The sequence below is a fragment of the Xenopus tropicalis genome, chromosome 8 (genome assembly GCF_000004195.4).
Source record: "Xenopus tropicalis strain Nigerian chromosome 8, UCB_Xtro_10.0, whole genome shotgun sequence".
NCBI lineage: Eukaryota > Metazoa > Chordata > Amphibia > Anura > Pipidae > Xenopus > Xenopus tropicalis.
The window spans coordinates 67,403,103-67,421,718 of record NC_030684.2 but is presented as its reverse complement, the minus strand read 5'-3'; the positions used below and the strand labels follow the sequence as shown (position 1 = coordinate 67,421,718).

At 38.8% G+C, this 18,616-nt stretch overlaps 1 protein-coding gene across 1 annotated transcript in view; it reads right to left on the bottom strand.

Annotated features, from left to right (window-relative positions):
* stk26 (serine/threonine kinase 26) overlaps nucleotides 1–8,970 on the bottom strand; it is a 45,634-nt gene extending 36,664 nt beyond the window's left edge. Inside the window, 1 exon segment of the mRNA NM_001171518.1 lies at nucleotides 8,738–8,970. Within this exon segment, the coding sequence (NP_001164989.1) occupies nucleotides 8,738–8,779 (42 nt within the window). The 5' untranslated portion in view covers nucleotides 8,780–8,970.
* Between the last annotated feature and the right edge of the window lie 9,646 nt (nucleotides 8,971–18,616).

Here is an 18,616-nt window from a genome sequence, read left to right as displayed (position 1 = left end):
TTTCTGATGCGAACAACATTCTAGCAGTAACCAACTAGCAAGGCTAGATCATGTGTGATTTTATTTTCAGCGGATTCTGGTATGTGTAGACTTACCACAACTACTATCATTTTTAGGCAGCATAATGTCTAGAGATAATATTGTGACTGGCAAGCCACAAGGAATGTGGTTATATAAACCATGCTGTGAAAACCAAGGGGCAGTCTCTACCTAATGCTAACACAAAATGCCAACTTTGAAGAACTCCCTTTAAAACCATTCCCTAGAAACTGGAATCTACAGTATAAAATAAGCTTAATATAGCAAAAAAAATGTAAATATCTTAAAAAATTTAACAATTTAAACTCTGCCTTATGATGTAACATTCTTGATGATGTAATATTCTTATATTTTCCCTATAGATGCAACATTATTCCACACATTATGGCAAATATCTCAAAATAGCCTTTGATGCATTTAAGTACCAAAGTGGTTCTTCCTGTATGTTTTTTATGAGCCAGTAACACCAGAACATTTAAAGGCCATAAATGCATGTACACTTAGCAGACATTTGATCAAAATTCAAAGTGCAAACATTTGAGTTTTTAAAATAATTCAATGTAGCCAGGAATTTTGAGGCTTGAACAATATTTATCCAACAATTCAAAACCAATTTCCTGGACAACCTTGTTTTTCAGCAATGTCATTAAAATTACATGAAGGAATTTTTAGATTGGTTGTTTCAGTAATATATACTATAGATCTATGGTACTCAAGCATTAAGAAATTTGCCCTAATGTGTGACCTTAGCCTACCAGCTCATCTTAGAACAGCAGTGCACAGCAGCATTTTCAGAACAGACAAGCAAAAAAAAAGAAAATACAAAACATAAGTTTGTAAAGATCCCTGGCATTTCAGGGATACTTTCATAGAATGTAAAGATAAAGAAGGCTCTTAAGTTATTTGCTATTTACTTATTAACAGAGTTAGAGATTGTGTTACCATTGCTGAGTTGCCAATAGGAGATATGAGGCTTGGCCTCATCATGAAAGCATGCTAAAGAATGTGAATGAAGCCATAAAAGGAAGTAGAAGTTATACGTAAATAGAACAGGTTAGGCCAGTGGTGGCAAACAAGCAGAACTTCACAGTAACCAATATTATAAATTCTATATTGACACACTAGTGTACTAAAAGGGTTTTGAAAGTTTTGGATCACTTTCCCTCATAGTATATTATCACTGAATCTCTCAAACAATTTATTGAGTGCTTAGTCACTTAAGTTTAGGTGAAATGTAAATCTGGAATTTATAAGGCCATTAGGACAGAACAATTACATTCCAAAACGATAAGAAGCAATTTCTGCTGTATGGTTTTGCTGTAACACAAAAACTGCACAGGAAATACAGTGATATTTAACTTGACGATACATAGAACATTCTATGCTACCTTAGCCACTGTGAGTCTGCAATTATATCTTCTGACACGGATATCTGGCGGCATCTACCCGCATCACTTCCCATAACTTTATCAGCAAGAAAGGCAAGGGGCCTAGAAAGTCAATGTATGTGATAGGACATCATTGTCGCCATGGCTGGTCAAACAGGATGCAAAATATAACTTAAGTCTTGGAAAGGCTTGGGGAAATTGCACACTTCTGTCTGCAATATTTCTGTACTCATCCAAACACATGGTTCAAGATACCCAAAATAGCCTTCTAATGTGCACAATGACTTATCCCTTGCTGATGCTTGTCTTATGATTCTTGCCAGAAAATTTGGCACTGCAGTGAATTACAGGAGCCCTCAAGCAATCCTCCCTGTGGTAAGGACACTTCTTTAAATAACAGTAGTGTCTGCTTCAATAGCCACTGCTACCATAGGCACAAAGAAAGCTTGGTTCAAGAAAAGACAACATACAATATATTGTGAGGACATAACTGAAGTCAGCTTCCTTTTTAAAGAAAAGTACATACACAGTATCAGGAGCAATGATAAATAAGCAAAACAAAATGGAAGGTTGATCAGTCGATTTCAGAGCTTACACTGTTACTAAGTTTGGAAGGGAGGGCATCTATTTTAATGTGATCAACAACTTAATAGCAGGTAAATGCACGTCACACCTTTCAGGGAATATTTAGAGGCCCTTTAAACAAATATTAGCTCAAGCAAACAAAACATTAAATATGTCTTGCTCTCAAACCGTTCTAAATATAGTCTTAAAGAACTAAAGTTTGTTTGACACATACATTCATATGCTCTTCACCTTAAACTTATGCACCATTAAAAATTGGAAATTCAGACATTTTACTGTACTACACCTGTGTGGTCCTACATAACCAAAAAGGTCATTTGAAAGTAGCCGAAGGAAGTGGCGTCGCTGTTAGGAGCATAATCAAGTATATATGTCCATGAAAATTCTCATTCATCCAGGTCATTATATACGGCAGGGATCCCCAACCCTTTTTTACCCGTGAGCAACATTTAAATCTAAAAGGAGTTGGGGAGCAACACAAGCATGAATAAGTTACCTGGAGGTGCCAAATAAGGGCTATGATTAGCTATTTGGTAGCCCCTATGTGGACTGGCAGCCTACAGAAGGCTCTGTTTGGCTTTACACGTGGTTTTTATGAAACCAAAACTTGCCTCCAAGCCAAGTATTCAAAAAAATGAGCACCTGCTTTGAGGCCACTGAGAGCAACATCCATTGGGTTGGTGAGCAACATGTTGCTCACGAGCTACTGGTTGGGGATCACTGATATACGGTATCTAGCAGAATTAAGTCTAAAACAACTGGACTTTTCAGAGTCCTTCTGGGAAGGCTTTCCACTAAATCCACTAGTCCATACCCATCCATAAGATGGTATTGTATATTGTGAGACCTTGCTTTTTATACCAATTCAATTCTGAGAGTCATTTAACTAGTTTTGTGGTGTTTCCACTTTTATCAAGACTTTTTTTTTAAAAAACAAAAATGTAATGTAAAGAAAAAAATGTCACTACTTTAGAAAAGTACAAATTACAAGAGACAAAATCACAGCATGAAGGATTTGTTATTCAGTAAATGGAAAGAAATCATTAATGGTCAATATTTTTTGCAAGGCACTGTATGCTATAATATAAATAAACACAGAAAAAGTATTATCCAAAACAAAAAAAAAAAAAAAGTGTTTGCAATGGGGATTTATAAAAGTGGCTTCATCCCTGCTATGCAGAGGATATTACTGCAGTATAATACATTTGCCAAGATGGCAGGACAAGCTAGAGGGAAATACAAATAGAATAGTGATATCTTATTTCATTTAAATAAAGTAATATAAAATAGCAAAACACTACAAAATAATTAAACTGTAAAGTGAATAAACAATGCTATCCAGTTGTGTATGACATTTACTCCAAGTATGCTCATTAAACAAAATTTCTCCATTACACCACCCTAATTACACATAACATAAGGCACTACTAAAGCTACATTTCATGTAAAGTCCAAAGCAACAAGTGTAGGTTTTTAGACACTGAAACTAGATGATTTATTTATTTTTGCATCAGAGGAAAAAAAATGCTTTAGAGGTGCCTGGTACAAGAAAGTATAGGCCCTCTTTTATAGTACACAAATTAATGTAAGATTTACTGCCCAAACAAATATAACAAAACAAACTGGATATCTCAGTAACTGGCCAATTAATACAAAATCCATCCAATCTGCCTGCAATAGCACCCCTGTGGGTAGTTTCCAGATAGGGCTCAACTCAACAAGTGCTTTTGATCAGATTTTGTGGGTCAGATTTTATCTGATGTTGTTATGAAACAGCAAAAAATCTTTCCGACACCATCGATTTCACATCCGACAGGTGCATCGTGTGGGACAGCAATAGTTACATGTGGTTTACTACAAATTTCTGTATTAGTCGCAACATATTCTGTCTTACATGGCTACATCACACTTGCCAGAGGCGTTTTGTCGATCAGACAAAAGCGCTTGTGGAGTTTAGCTAACAGGGCTGGTGTACTGCCACCATAGAAGGTAACAGAACATATTTTTCTGCAGAAACAAAAACTCTTGCCCCATGTTCCATTGCCCTTAATCAATAAAACAGATACTAATAAAATTATTTTATTGGGAAAATGTCAGCTTTACCCACATTACAGAAAAGCTGGCAATTTTCTCTGTCATTAGTCAACACAACATCACAGGGCAGCACTTTTCTCTTTTTGCGTTATATAACATTCATATAGGGCTCTACTGAATATATTTACTTGCCAAACTTGAGAATTCTTAATTAAGTCCCTTAATAGAACTGTTTCTTAAAATAAATGGCGTGTCCCTTAGATAAAATGGTTTATGAAAGCTCTGAGTCTCCTAAGAAAATGCTGGCTAAAAAAAATAAAATATTGATACATTTCAGAAAACTAATCTCCATTTGTGTGAGAAATGTTTTATATTTAGTTGAAATTGTGATAAAGTTGACCTAACCTTTAATATCTCTGCCCATAAATCACCCTCCCAAAAAACCTCTCAAGTACTGTTTTATTGCATTCAGCTCCACCCCAGTGGGTGCAAATCACAAGTTCAGGATTTTGCTTAAAAGGGACAAAGATAAAAAATGTAGCAACTAATCAAATAAAAATAATCAATAAAAGTTTTTTTTTTGGTAAACTATTAGAAAACAATGGAAGATTAACAACCCATTAAATTGCAGGGCCCTTCAGGTGAGGAGTAAAAAGGATAATGCTGCATAGCATATGTACTTCCAGACACTTTCCATTGTGTATGCTGACTTTCAATCAATACTTATTAAGTACTACTTAAGTAGTGCTTTTTATTTTTTAATCATTAGTTAAGTAGGTTTTTGAGTAGTGTTGCCATTTGTTAATGCTACATAAATCAAAACAGAAAGCAGCCATACTTGTAAAAGCATACAGATGAAACATTATAACTACCTACAACAGTCCCACAAATAACCCAATTTTCCAAACTATTATAAGCAGCTATTAATTTGTAACAAAATGGCAGACCTACTATTTACATATGGTCACTAAGGGCCAAAACCGCCCGCTGTTCTAAGTGTGCTGCTTTAACTGGCATGAATGCCTGTCTGTCACTGCACACAGAGGATAGGTTTTGAACAGTAAAAGCAAACTTTCTGGCTGAAATCCACTATATTTGTGCAGAAACTTAGTTTTTGGTTTCAGGCCCTCCCAGATTCATCGCTAGCAACCAGAGAGCAATAAAAAAATTCCAGACTTGAAATATACTGAACACAAAGCTACATAATTCAGAAATCACAAAATCATAAAAAAAAGACTAACTACAAATTGTCTTGAAATATCACTATCTGCTCCATAGTAAAAGCTAAAGGCAATCTACCACTTTACATTTTTGCCATTCCTCCATTTGTTACATTGTGTTGTCTTTCTTGTTCATGTGCTTAAAGAGGTTGTTCCACTTCAAATAAACTGTTAGTATGATGTAGAAAATGCTATTCTGAGACAATTTGCAATTGGAATTCATTTCTTATTATTTGTGGTTCTTGAATTATTTCAGCAACTCTCCAGTTTGGAAATTCAACATCTATCTGGTTGCTATGGTCCAATTTAACCTGGCAACCAGGCAGTGGCTTAAAAAAGACAATTATGAATAGCGAAGGGCTTAAATAGAAAGATAAGTAATGAAAAGTAACAATAACAATAAAGCTGTAGCCTCAAAGAGCAATAGTTTTTGGCTGCGGAAGTCAGTGACCCCATTTAAAAGCTGGAAAGATTCAGAAGAAAAAGGCTAATTCAAAAACTATAAAAAGATAAAATATAAGGCTCAATTAAAAAACTTGCTAAGAATAGGCCACACTATAACATACTAAAAGTTGACCTGAAGGTGAACCACCCCTTTAATGTGGTATTAAGAAAGTGTGTTACCAGGGCAGTGAAACCAAGACTACACAAAGTTGTTGTAGCTGGAAAATATTATGCAGACAGTGCTAGTTATTTTTAATGAATTAGTCACTAAGAAAATCCATATTTATTCATGTATATATGAAGATATCAATATCAATGAAAATAAATATATTTTCAGTGTTTTGTATTTTATTCTCAGTGTTATACACAAGCCTGATTTATCATTGTGTACATTCCCCTAACACCACTAACCAAGGAGCAATCAGGCACACCTATATATCTGTATAAATGCCAACATATTTTATAAAGTTTCACAAGTTTCACTTGTTGTTGAGGAATGAAACGGTAGAAAACTTCAACATGGAATTGTGGGACAATAAATAACTAACAAGTATTCTGATTTAATTATAGGCACAGGTCTCGAGAACAGGTCAAGTATAAAGAAAGTTAACAAGTGCACATACATTAGATACCTGAATGGGTCTATTCAGATAGATCCACACATGACCTGCATTTTTCCCCACTCTGACAAGCTACCAAACCCACAACCCTGTCTGCTACCTGCTGCCCACTCTAAAACACAGAAGCCATGTAATCAAAAAATCAAAGGTTGCATCATCAGAAAATACAGAAGGCTGGAGAGAAGCTATTTTGAAAGAAGCTGAGCAAGTTGCCATACACAACCCAAACCCCAATGTACCTACATAATTTGAACCAGCAGGACTCTTAACATACTTAACACAGAAAGGCCTTCACGTTATTGTGAATTAGTTATAAATAAAACAGAGATTAAAACAACAGAGATATATTGGGCCCCTAAACTTCCCAAAATATATGCATGTGGTAGAGTAAGCCCCACTTGTGCAAGGACAAATTAAAATGATAAACAGGATCTCAAAAGAATGCACAACATGTTTATGCTATATAAAGAATAATATTACTAAAGATCATTAAGTTTATGTAAACTATTAACCTCACTTTAAACTTTGGTTAAGGGCCAAAAGCTTCTTGATGCCCATGCTTTTTTAAAGCGTATATTTTAATTCCAAATATACAAACATGGCACCTAACTCAAGATTCTGTACTTAAATTGTCTTCATTACAATATTGTTCTTGGAAGTAATGTAAAATGCATATAAGAACATTGCTTGAACACACCTGTAAACCTAACAGCAATTCCAACATTGATGTATGAAGTGGGTACTATGAGTAACATGTTTATCCTCAGTAAAAGGGGTTGAGAACTTGATAATGGATCAGTTCAAGCTCATCACTGCAAAATATTAAATTTAGAATACTGACAATGATAAAAGATGACAATACAACTTAGGGTCATACATTTCGTACTGCTAAAGTGCCACACCACAAGCACCAAGAAGCCCACTGAGTGACTGTATAACTGGTTTATTTACACTCAGGGGTATAGATTTTGGAGTGTTTGGTGGGATGACCTGTGTGCCACATAGATTGGGCTTTTCTCTTTTTTGTTAGTACAGTATACATTAATAAATATAGCATTTATTGCATACAAGCAATACTGGCATACCCATAGTATTTAGTCAAGTGCCTTAGATGTCTTACATTACAGAATGAGGAAGACACCCTGACCATATTGATAAATGCATTCTGGCCAAGCCATGGATATGATACAGGTATAGGACCCGTTATCCAGAATGCTCAGACCAAGGGTATTCTGGATAAGGGGTCTTTCCGTAATTTGGATCTCCATACCTTAAGTCTACTAAAAAGTCAATAAAACATTAAACTCAATAGGATTGTTTTGCATCCAATAAGGATTATTTATTTCTTAGTTGGAATCAATTACAAGGTACTATTTTATTACTACAGAAAAAAAGGAAATCAGTTCTAAAATTCTGCATTATTTGATTAAAATGGAGTCTATGGGAGACGTGCTTTCTGTAATTTGAAGCTTTCTGAATAATGGGTTTCCGGATAAGGGATCCCATACCTGTACTTTTAAACGCGGGTAAGAACTAGCACTCAAAGCAAACACATTTCATAAATGATGCTGGGCAACTTGCGGGCAGCATATAACAGCCCTGGTTTAGCATAGGTGTGTTACTGTACAGTAATATTTACAGTATTGTGTATAAGCTCTCAGTGTATGCCCGTTTCAGACAGTGTCTAGACCCATGCAAACAGGAGTGAACTGATGACGTCTGTGCTTGGCTTGGGGTTCTTCTATCGTCTCTTTGAAATGTCAGTTCCATATACAGGTGCAAAACACAATCTATTCAGCAGATTTGCCTGAATCTGACACAGGGGTTGAGCGGTCAATGTTAGTCGCAAGGGTCACACAGGCGACATCCCTGATCTTATCTAATGACGTAGCAGGCGAGTTCCATGTATTAGTAAAGTGCAGAATTTCTGGGACGGTGTGGGAACCTTTACTCGGCTGGCCAATAACTACAGCAATCCAAGGTAGCAGACATTACCTCTTTGTATGTGTCAGGATGTAGAAAAGCCAAGCCGGCCCATACTATAGACACAGAACCTACCCTGGTCTAAGGTTCGATTCTTTATGGTACTGGCACTCAGCCTCTCAGTTCCGGATATACAGTGCCAATGTTATACACACAGCCCCCGACTGTGCCTAAGCTTCAAGTTCAGATTCTCCCAGCCCTAGCCCTTCTACTTGTGCCTAGGCTATAACTACAGGTATTGCCAACCCCTTGAGAACTGGCAGTGCCCAGGCTTTCCTAAAGATCCTGCTTAGGTACGACTTAGGTATCGTAAGATCCTGCGGGAAAGACTTTGCCCCATAGAAACGGGCAAGAGGTTTGCCGGCTAATAAAGCCACAGAGAAATCTCATTCGCAGCTCTAGTATGCTCTGCGTGGCAGCTCACCTGCATCCCTGGGACTTGCACGGCTACCGGGGAGTGAGCCATGGCGGGCGGCGTCAAGGCCTCCTACTCCGACTTGGCGGTGGGGTGCGAGCGGGGATTGCTGCTGCCCGCTGCTGCTCAAACACTGCTCTGGCTATCCGTGGCTATCCGTCTGCAGCCTGACACTGTGACCATTTCTCGGTGAAGGTCCAAGTACTGAAAGCCTGGGTAGAAGCTCAGCAAGCTCGGGGCGCCATATTGGGAGAGGACTGAAGGCTGCAGCTGAAGCCACGCAGGGTGGAGCCGCAGTCTGACTGAAGCCGGTCACGTGGGGTTGTGGTGATGTCAGGCGGCCCCGCCCCAAGCGATCATTGAGCGCTAGTATGTGAAAAGGTGACTAGGAAGATGTCATGCTACCTGGGCAGGGCTGGGAAGCTTTGCATAACGAGGCAAATCCGTCGCAGACTTTCCATTTTGTTATGTCAGTCATGCAGGGTGACTCTTACAATATCTCTGTCTGACTGAATCTGCTTTAATTTGGTATTGAACTGATTCTTCCAGAACCCTCAATGCCTCAATGGGGCTCTGCTCCTATACTAGGACTAAACTATCCTACTTAATAGGTGACCTTGGCTCTTCTCAAAGTAGGATAAATAGCCGTGCTTGTGAGAAAGTGTTCTGTAGGCTACAGCCTCCTAATATTACAAAGTTTTACTTTCTCATTATGAAGAAAGGTGGCGCGAATGTGTTATAGAAGACTCCACTTTTTACAATAACTGTTCTAAAAAGTGCAGAATTACTCTAGGTATCACACTTTTACAGTTATTGAATAAGAAGACTTAAGTAAAGCTTGTGGAGCATGTTCTGTAGAGGCTTAAAGGAGAAGGAAAGTCATTTTGGCATTTTACTGCCAACAGATTCACCACATTAGTGCCACCTAGAACACTATATTTATTCTGCAGAAAGCATTACCATACCTGAGTAATCAGCCCTAGAAGCTCCCTCTGTTTTCTTATGATTGCAGCTAATATACAGTTATCTGTTTACCAGCTAAAAATATACTAGAAGATCAATCTAATTTTTGGGCCACAATATATTCAGTATGTCAACAAATTCCCCTAGTGGCATGTTACTGCTGTAAAGACTGGCACAAACATTTTGCTACATTCTGTTCACATTTGCTTTTCCTTCCTGCATATTTTACACTACTGCTTTACTTGAATAGCCTCTTCATGTGTGATGGTGGTGGGACCCCTACCCATGATATCAGTCTGGATGTACACACTAAATACCAACTAACAAAGATTATAGAGATAGTAGAGAAAAGGGTTATGAGGAATGAGCCACTACATAATAGTACCATTGAAGCATGAAAGGTTTTTTTGTGTGTCTCTCTGTATACAGAAGTATGTTGTAGTTGACAAATGTCCAGCATCTGTGTTTAGTTGTGTTGTGTTGAATACCCCAACATACTGTTCTTCGACTTTGGCTTATTCTTCCGCTTCTTCTTGTTATTCTTAGCGCCCCCCCCATTTTCTAAACGCTACTCCTCCTACAGTTTTAGGGGTACAACACCCAAACTCGCTACACATCTGCGCCCTATAGCGGAGCAGGTTGCTTGTGCTTTTCTAAGCAATCCCGCCCCCCGTCTTTATGTGGCGCCGCTCCAATTTTTCCATTGACTTTGACAGGGAAGATTTTCAAACTGCTGCCGCACTTATAGCTTTGAAGCTATACCCCCCAAACTTGAATAACATAATCATGGGGTCACCCTGAATGAAACAGCAACATTTGTTGGATGATCCAAAGTGGGAGGGGCCAACAACAGCCAATCAAATTTCAACAGCCAATCAAATGGGGAAATTGAAACTGCTGCCAATCTTACAGCTTTGAGGCTACACTCCCCAAACTTGAATCACATAGTCATGGGGTCAGCCTGAATGAAAATAGGATGATTGTTGGATGCCCAAAAGTGGGTGGAGCTGTGAACAGCCAATCTGATTTTACCTATTGACTTGGTGGAAATCCAACCTGCTGCCATTCTCACAGTAATAACCCCAGGGTCCCCAAACTTTGCAGGGTTAGGTACCAGGTAACTGTGGTTCAAGGTAAGATAAAGTGGGAGAAGCCACCAACAGCCAATCAGAGTTTACTTATTGACTTTCAATAGGAAATTCAACCTGCTGCCATTCTCACAGAACACCAGGGTCCCCAAACTTTTCACAGTTGGTCACTAGTGGACTGCAGTTTTAGTTTTAAAAAGTGGGCGGAGCTACCAACAACCAATCAGATTTCACCTATTAATTTTTATTGGTTTGTTGCCAGGGTTCCCAAACTTTGCATAGTCAGACACTGGGTGACTATGCATTTAAAGGAGACATATCCTATAAAAATTATGAATGTGCCAGGGAATTATACTCCTCTAGATATAGAAGGATTGTGCTTAAAAAGTTGTGTTTCTGACTGATTTATTGAGAAATTCCACAAAAACCCCACTAGCCCCGCCCATCTGTTCCACTTCCTGCTGGCTGAATTCTCTGGATGAGCTGGGGAGCCGGCGGCTCTCAGTACCCTGCACTGTAGGATAGGAACCAATCAGCAGCTAGGCTGACCTGATAGGGAACTGAAGCCTGTCTGTGCTTGTGTGCCTGCAGGGCTGTGATTGGCTATCCCCCTCCTACTGTGCTTCTGGCAGGGACCGTTAGGACACGCCCACTCTCCATTTCAAACTCTGACAGAGAAGTGATAGGATCTATAGGGAGCTCCAATAAAGGGGCCATTGTTACAGACAGGATTAATGTTTAGCCCAAAGGGAAACCAGCACCGGATATTATTCATAATTGCCTACAAAATTAGGGTTTTCCCATTTATCCAATATGTCTCCTTTAAGGTTTTTTGTATTTTTGTAAGTTTGTCACTGGGTGACTATGTTCCAAGTTTAGAAAAGTGGGCAGGGCCAACAACAACCAATCAGATTTCACCTATAATTCATATGTTTAAATTTAAACTGCTGCCATTCTTTAAATATTAATACTAGGGTCTCCAAACTTTGCAGAGCTAGTCACCTGGTAACTGCGGTTCAGAGTTAGGAAAAGTGGGTGGAGCCACCAACAGCCAATCAGATTTTAACTATTGATTTTCAATGGGGAAATTCAACCTGCTGCCATTCTTACAGTATTAACACCAGGGTCACTAGGGGACTGCATTTTTAGGTTTTAAAAAGTGGGTGGAACCTCACCTATTTAATTTTTTGGTTTAAATTTAAAATGCTGGTTTTCTCACACTATTTATTCAGGGTTCCCAAACTTTGCACAGTCAGTCACTGGCTGACTACATATTCAGGGTTAGAACAAGTGGGAGGAGCCACCAACAGCAAATCCATTTCCACCCATTAGATTTCATTGGTTTATATTTAAACTGATGCCATTATTTAATTATTAATTCCAGGGTTGTTAAGTTTCCAGAGTTAGTCACTTGGTATTTGCCGTTCAAAGTTAGAAAAAAGTGGGCAGAGCCACCAACAGCCAATAACATTTCACCTATTTACTTTCAATGGTAAAGTGTAAAATGCTGTCAGTCTCACAATTTTTATACCTGAGTCCCCAAAATTTGCAAAGTTGGTCACTGGGGGACTGCAGTTCAAAAATAGCAAAAGTGGGTTGGGCCACTAACAGCCAATCCATTCGTTGAATTTTATTGGTTTAAATTTAAAATGCTGCCGTTCTTTAACTATTAATCCTAGGGTCCCTAAACTTTGCATATTTAGTCACTGGGTAACTGCAGTTCCAGGTTAGAAAAAGGGGTCGGAGCCACCAACTGCCAATCAGATGTCACTCGTTGACTTTCAGTGGGGAAATTTAAGTTGCTGCCATTTAGACACTATTAAAACCAGGGTCCCCAAACTTTGCACAGTGGTTTTTACTATATAACTGTGGTCCAAGGTCAAAGAAAGTGGACAGAGCCCATTCAGTGACATCATGTTTTTCAACCCAACATGAAGTTTGTTCTCAAACTTCCCTTTCTAGTTTAAAGGAAAACGAAAGGCAAAATCACTTGGGGGTGCCAAAATGTTAGGCACGCCCAAGTGACTTTAACCGCTTACCTCGTACCCCGGGCTGGTGCCCCTGTTAGGAGAAAACAGCACCAGCCCGGGGTACCTGGAGCGGATCGCTTCCTTCTTCCTGCTTCCGTTGCTGAAATGCCAGCGGTGGGAGCATGCGCAGTAGAGTGAAAAGCCGACTTTAATGTTTAAGTTCGGCTTTTCACTCTACTGCGCATGCGCGCGCAGCGAATCAGAAAGAAGGAAGCGCCGGCAGCTACCCTGGGCTGGTGCTGTTCCCTCCTCACAGGGGCACCAGCTGGGGTAAAAGGTAGGTGGTCAAAGTCACTTGTTGGGTGCCTAACATTTTGGCACCCCCAAGTGACTTTGACTTTCTTTTTCCTTTAAATATGTTGTGATTGGCTGAGACTTTGTGGTAGAGATTTGCCGTGTTAACATATGAATTTGGTGGAGGGCAGAGCCTAGGCCACTTTGCACTGTTTTCTTAATAATATGATAACTTTTCAAGATATCTCTAAGATACCAGGTGCCAATATTTGCTTAGAAATAAGACCAGTATTGTGTACACTTTAAAAACTACACTTTCAAGTAAAAAACATGAAAACCATCTTCAGCATTAGAATTTTTTACTGTGTTTATTTATCATTTAGGTAAATTTGTGGTCAAGTGTGTGCCATTAAAAAAAGGCTGATTTGGGAACAAGCACTAGTTCAGTTGGTCATAGGATCCAGTTGACAGTATACACCCCACTATAACATGTGCTCCATGACTAGGGCTTGTGCTCTGAAATGAAGAAAGATCTATGGTTTCTGTTATTTCTTACACTAAACCAGAATATGAAGCCTGTTTCACTTTAGCACTCTAAAGGTCATTTTTTGATCCTGAAGGACCAACCAAGTAGCTAATAAACTAATTACTAGTTCACTGAAAAGCCCTTGATAATTAACTGTTTAAAAGGCTGCTTTTTAGGGCAGGGGTACATGGGGAGATTAGTCGTGCTGCGACAAATCTCCGTTATCGCGGACGACTAATTTCCCTGCAATGTTATCCCACCTGCTAGAATGTAAATCGCCGGTGGGATGGCATACCCATCGCTGCGATGTCCCGCAGTTGTCTTCAGAGGAAACTTCGGGCAACTGTGGGACATCGCAGCAACGTGTATGCGATCTTACCGGTGATTTACATTCTAGAAGGTGGGATGGCATTGCGGGGAGATTAGTTGCCCATGACAACAAAGATTTGGGAAGGTAGGGATTTTTTTGTTCAAAGGGAGATAGGGAGCTCTGAACATTTTGCCCTGTTTATAAAAAGAAGGGGGGTAAGTTTTGTTCAAAGGGAGATTGGGAGCTTTGAATATATTACACTGTTTATAAAGGAAGGGGGATATGTTTAGTTAAAATAGCCCACCTTTCAAAGTAGTGTGTTATAATGTCAAATAAATAAAAAAAAATATGTTTTTTTTTAACATTAAAACAATTGGCAGGATGTCATTTTAACATAAATCCCATTTATTGTGGTAATTTTTAGCAAAGGTGTTTTAGTTGTATATTTTCCCTTTAAAAACTGAAAAGCAAATATTCAACTGTGTGCTATGTGTTACTGCACTTGTCATGCAAGTATGTTAGTAATTATACCTTAATCCACTCTGCTATAAAATCAAAACGCAGCTACTGATACAATTAGTAGAAACCAGAATTGCTCATTATATATACAGTTAGATTCAGTGCATGCTATGATATATAAGTCTGAGAACCACAGACTAACCTTTAATCCCAATAGATTCTGTTAGTGATAACTGCAGGGACAGATTATTATTTCAGTTGAAAGAGTCATCTAAAAATAGATATGACTGATGTGTTTCTTCCGCCAGAGAAATGTAATTTTTTTATTGTTGATAAAAGATGCCACAAGCTATTTTTAACTGTACTGTTTAATTGACATCACATTGAATGATCTCTGATGACTGTATAGTAGATTGCTATTATTTATTGTGAAACATTTGTGCTTTGTAGCTTTTGCATTCAGAAGTTCTGTGTCTTCTATCACTGTATATTTATGTCAGCTAATTAAAACATTCTGACCACAGAATTCTTTTCAAAAGTGTGTTTATGTGTTATTCTACAAGAACAAGAAGGTTATATTTAGTTATTCATTATCTGGATATGTTACAAAAGTGAACTGTTAGTTTGTATTAGTGCTGGGGAGGCTAGAATATATAAAGCTGGCCATACACGCACTGATAAAATTGTATGAAACACAGTTTTGTACAATTTTCTGACTGTGTGTGGGCTCCAAACTATCGTCCCGATAATTGTCGTACCATGGCGATCGTTCTTTTAGTTGATTGGCCAGGTTAGAAATTTTCTGTTGGATAACAATAAAATCTGCACATGTATTGTATATTAATACAATACCTAAAATGCATTTCCAGAAAGTCACTTTTATATGATTGGTGTCTGCCAACTATATTTCATTTTCAGAACATCCTCTGATTTGTTATTTTTAGGGCTACAATTTCAACCTGATTGTTAGTTTTAGACAGTTGCATTTGAATGTACGATTGATATCTGAACGTTTGTCGAAAGAAGACTAAAATCTGAACTGCAAAGGTTACTTAAACTAGGGATGTACTAAATCCAGGATTCAGGTTAAGATTCAGTATATTGACTGCCTTTGATTTTTACCAATTCCTTGGTGGTTCAGCCAAAGCACCCAAGTGTACTTTTGATTAATGCTGCATTTTCTTAATTGTTATCAGCAATCCTATGCACCTTCCTGGGCTGCCACATGTTAGTATAGTAATATTTCCAACTTTACTATACAGTGAACTTACTTGAATAAAAAGTAGAGAAGAGGGTTGCAGTCCCCCCGTGACAGCAATTAGAGACACTGGGGAGTTGCCCAACAAATTGGTGACCCCAGTCACTCTGGGGACTACATAAATATGGTAGCCTGGTTATATTTCTGACCACCATAGTTAATTCTGAATGTTGGATTCCCATTAGACTTTTTGTATCCTGGGCCACCTTTGATGGTAGACCGAAAGGGAAGGCCTTTTTGTATGTAAATACTGAAACAAAAAAAAATCCATTTGCGCGGTACCAAAAACCACCTACTTAAGGAACATGCTTTAGCTCAAAGCAATAACATAAAAGTCTCCTCTGTTAAGCTCAGTGCCCAATATTCACTTTATTTCACTTTATTTTCCTGCTTACTTTATTCATTGGCCCTAAGCATTTTTTGCTGGGATCCGGTTTATTTGCACCTACCTCAAACTATTAGTGAGGCACTCTCATTTCATTTATTTAATAAGCAAACACAGAATGCTGAGGGCCTTAGCAGCCCCAAAGTAAAGAATCCCCTTATATACTGATGTCCCACAAGCAAAATGGTTGCAATAAATTACTAGACATCTGTATGGTTGTGTATGGGATCTGCCCCTTGTCATGCTTCCAGCGAGTTCCAGGGAGTTATCCACTGCACATCTCTGTTTAGGCCACTCTGTGTTTTTGTGGATGTGTATATTCAGTGGTGTGTTTGTATATCTCACCTCTTTGTCATACTTGATCTACAGAACCCTAGGACATTCCATGTATAGAAAAATGTTGTGTTCTTTTCCAAACAAAATATTAGCAATAATTTACTATGGCATTTATTTTTCTAGACCTTTGCATAATGCCATCTTTACCCTTCCCAAAAGCTGTAATATAACATATTTTTCCAAACTGTCTTCAGTTTCTCCCTCCATTTCTATTTGCAATAAGCACTGTCGTGAACAGCAAGTAAGAGATGTGTTACTGAGAGCATACTGTGTGCCTAACAATTACCTACCTACTCTTTGCTAGGCTTCTGTATCTGCAAAAGCTCTTTTTAGCTTGTTCAATACAGTACTCAGCTTTGTTGTTGATTTCAGCTGGTCACCAAATGAGTCTTTCAAGAAATAGTATACACCCATTTTTCAATGAATAGGGCTTGCACTGAACATAATTTTTGCAAATTGTTTTCATTAAGAAATATCTATGGTTTTTGTCATTTCTGCCACTTGAGTATGAAGCTGGATTTTCCTGTCATGTTTTGCTCCCACAGAACTTCAGAAGAGCTTATTAATCTAATTACAACTGTGAAGGCCCTGATAATGAGCTGTTTTAGGCTAATGTCTCACGGGGAGATTTAGTCACTGCGATTTTTTAAAAGCGAGTTCCAGCGCCAAGTCGCTCATCTTTTCCTAACAAGTGATTACTAGAGATTTCAACAATGGAGCAATTTTATTTCCTACAAATCCAGGTGTCATATTCCCCGCCCACAATTAGAAATTATATTCAGTGCCATGGGGAAATTGCAGCGACTTCCTGTTCAGTGGGTTTTACTTTCAGCGATTCCAATAGTTTTGAATGACAATGCTTTCTTTGTAAAATCGCTCGAAAAAGGTTCTCATAGTGATTCAGAGCGATAAGCTATTTGAAGTAGTGTCGTCAGTTTAGGTACTGACAATTTATATTCTTCTCTATGTAGAGACAAAATGAGTGGCTTGTCGCTGGAACTCGCTTTTTAAAAATCGCAGTGACAAATGTCTCCGTGGGACAAATGTCTCCTAATGGCAAAAATGGGAAAATTTGGATTTTTTAAAAATTAAAACAATAGGCATAATATAGTTTCAACACAAGCAAAGGTGCATTTAGGTGTACTGTATACTGTCCCTATAAAGTCTCTTTGGCTGCACTTAAAAAGTGAGAGAGGCCTTAAGATCCCAATACTTAGGGAAACGCTATCCGTTTCTATCAGATTGTTCTGTATGCACTGTACCTTAAAGTACAGTGAGACTAAAGGTGGCCATACACGGGCCGACTATAGCTGCCGATATCGGTCACTTGGACCGATTTGGCAGCTAATCGGCCCGTGTTTGGGGAGAGCAGAGCGGCCTGGCCGACCGATATCTGGCCTGAAATTGGCCAGATCTCGATCGGCCAGGTTAGAAAATCTGGTCGGATTGGGGACCGCATCGGCTCGTTGATGCGGTCCCCGATCCGACTGCCCCATTGCCGCCCACATAATCCGATCGTTTGGCCCCAGGGCCAAACGATCGGATTATTATTTTTTTTACCTAAATGCTCCCCGATATCGCCCACCCGTAGGTGGGGATATCGGGGGAAGATCCGCTCGCTTGGCGACATCGCCAAGGGAGCGGATCTGCTCGTGTATGGCCACCTTAAGGCTCCACGCCAAGTTCCAAGGCTGAGAGAAGTCAATCTATGCTGTTCAGACCAGCCACTGCAGGCAGATAAGATAAAGAAGGAAAGGCAGAATTTAGAATGCCTGAGTCACAGCTTGTGCAGGCTGCTATTTTTTTTTCCTGTTATCGTTAACCCAACATGTGCAGTTCATAAAAGGTGAATACAATAAGGACAAAGTTTGTATATAATTGGCTTGTTTTGGTATAAAGAACTTAAAGCTGAAACTCTGTGCCCCTCTGTTTTAATCTTTACCCCAACCCTTCTAGGATATTTATTGTGTGTTTGTATTTTACTGACTTTAGTTCCATAATGTTATATTAGAGAAAGTAGAACTTTCTTTAGCAAGGACTAAGTGCAAAAAAGGGCCAATCCATCATGTTTTTCCCACATTGACGCATTTCAATGTGGGAAAAAAGCACAATTGTCCACAATAAAAGCCACTGAAAAACTTTACATGTGCTGCTAGGTACAAGTTAACTGTAATGTAAGCAAAGCTCGCCCCTGTTTGTACATAGCTTGCAAGTTTCATCTGTCTTATTATGGGTGCTTTGTGAACAGGGCATGGGTGTTCTTTTGTATGGCATAAACTCTGACTGTAGGAGTTTGAGT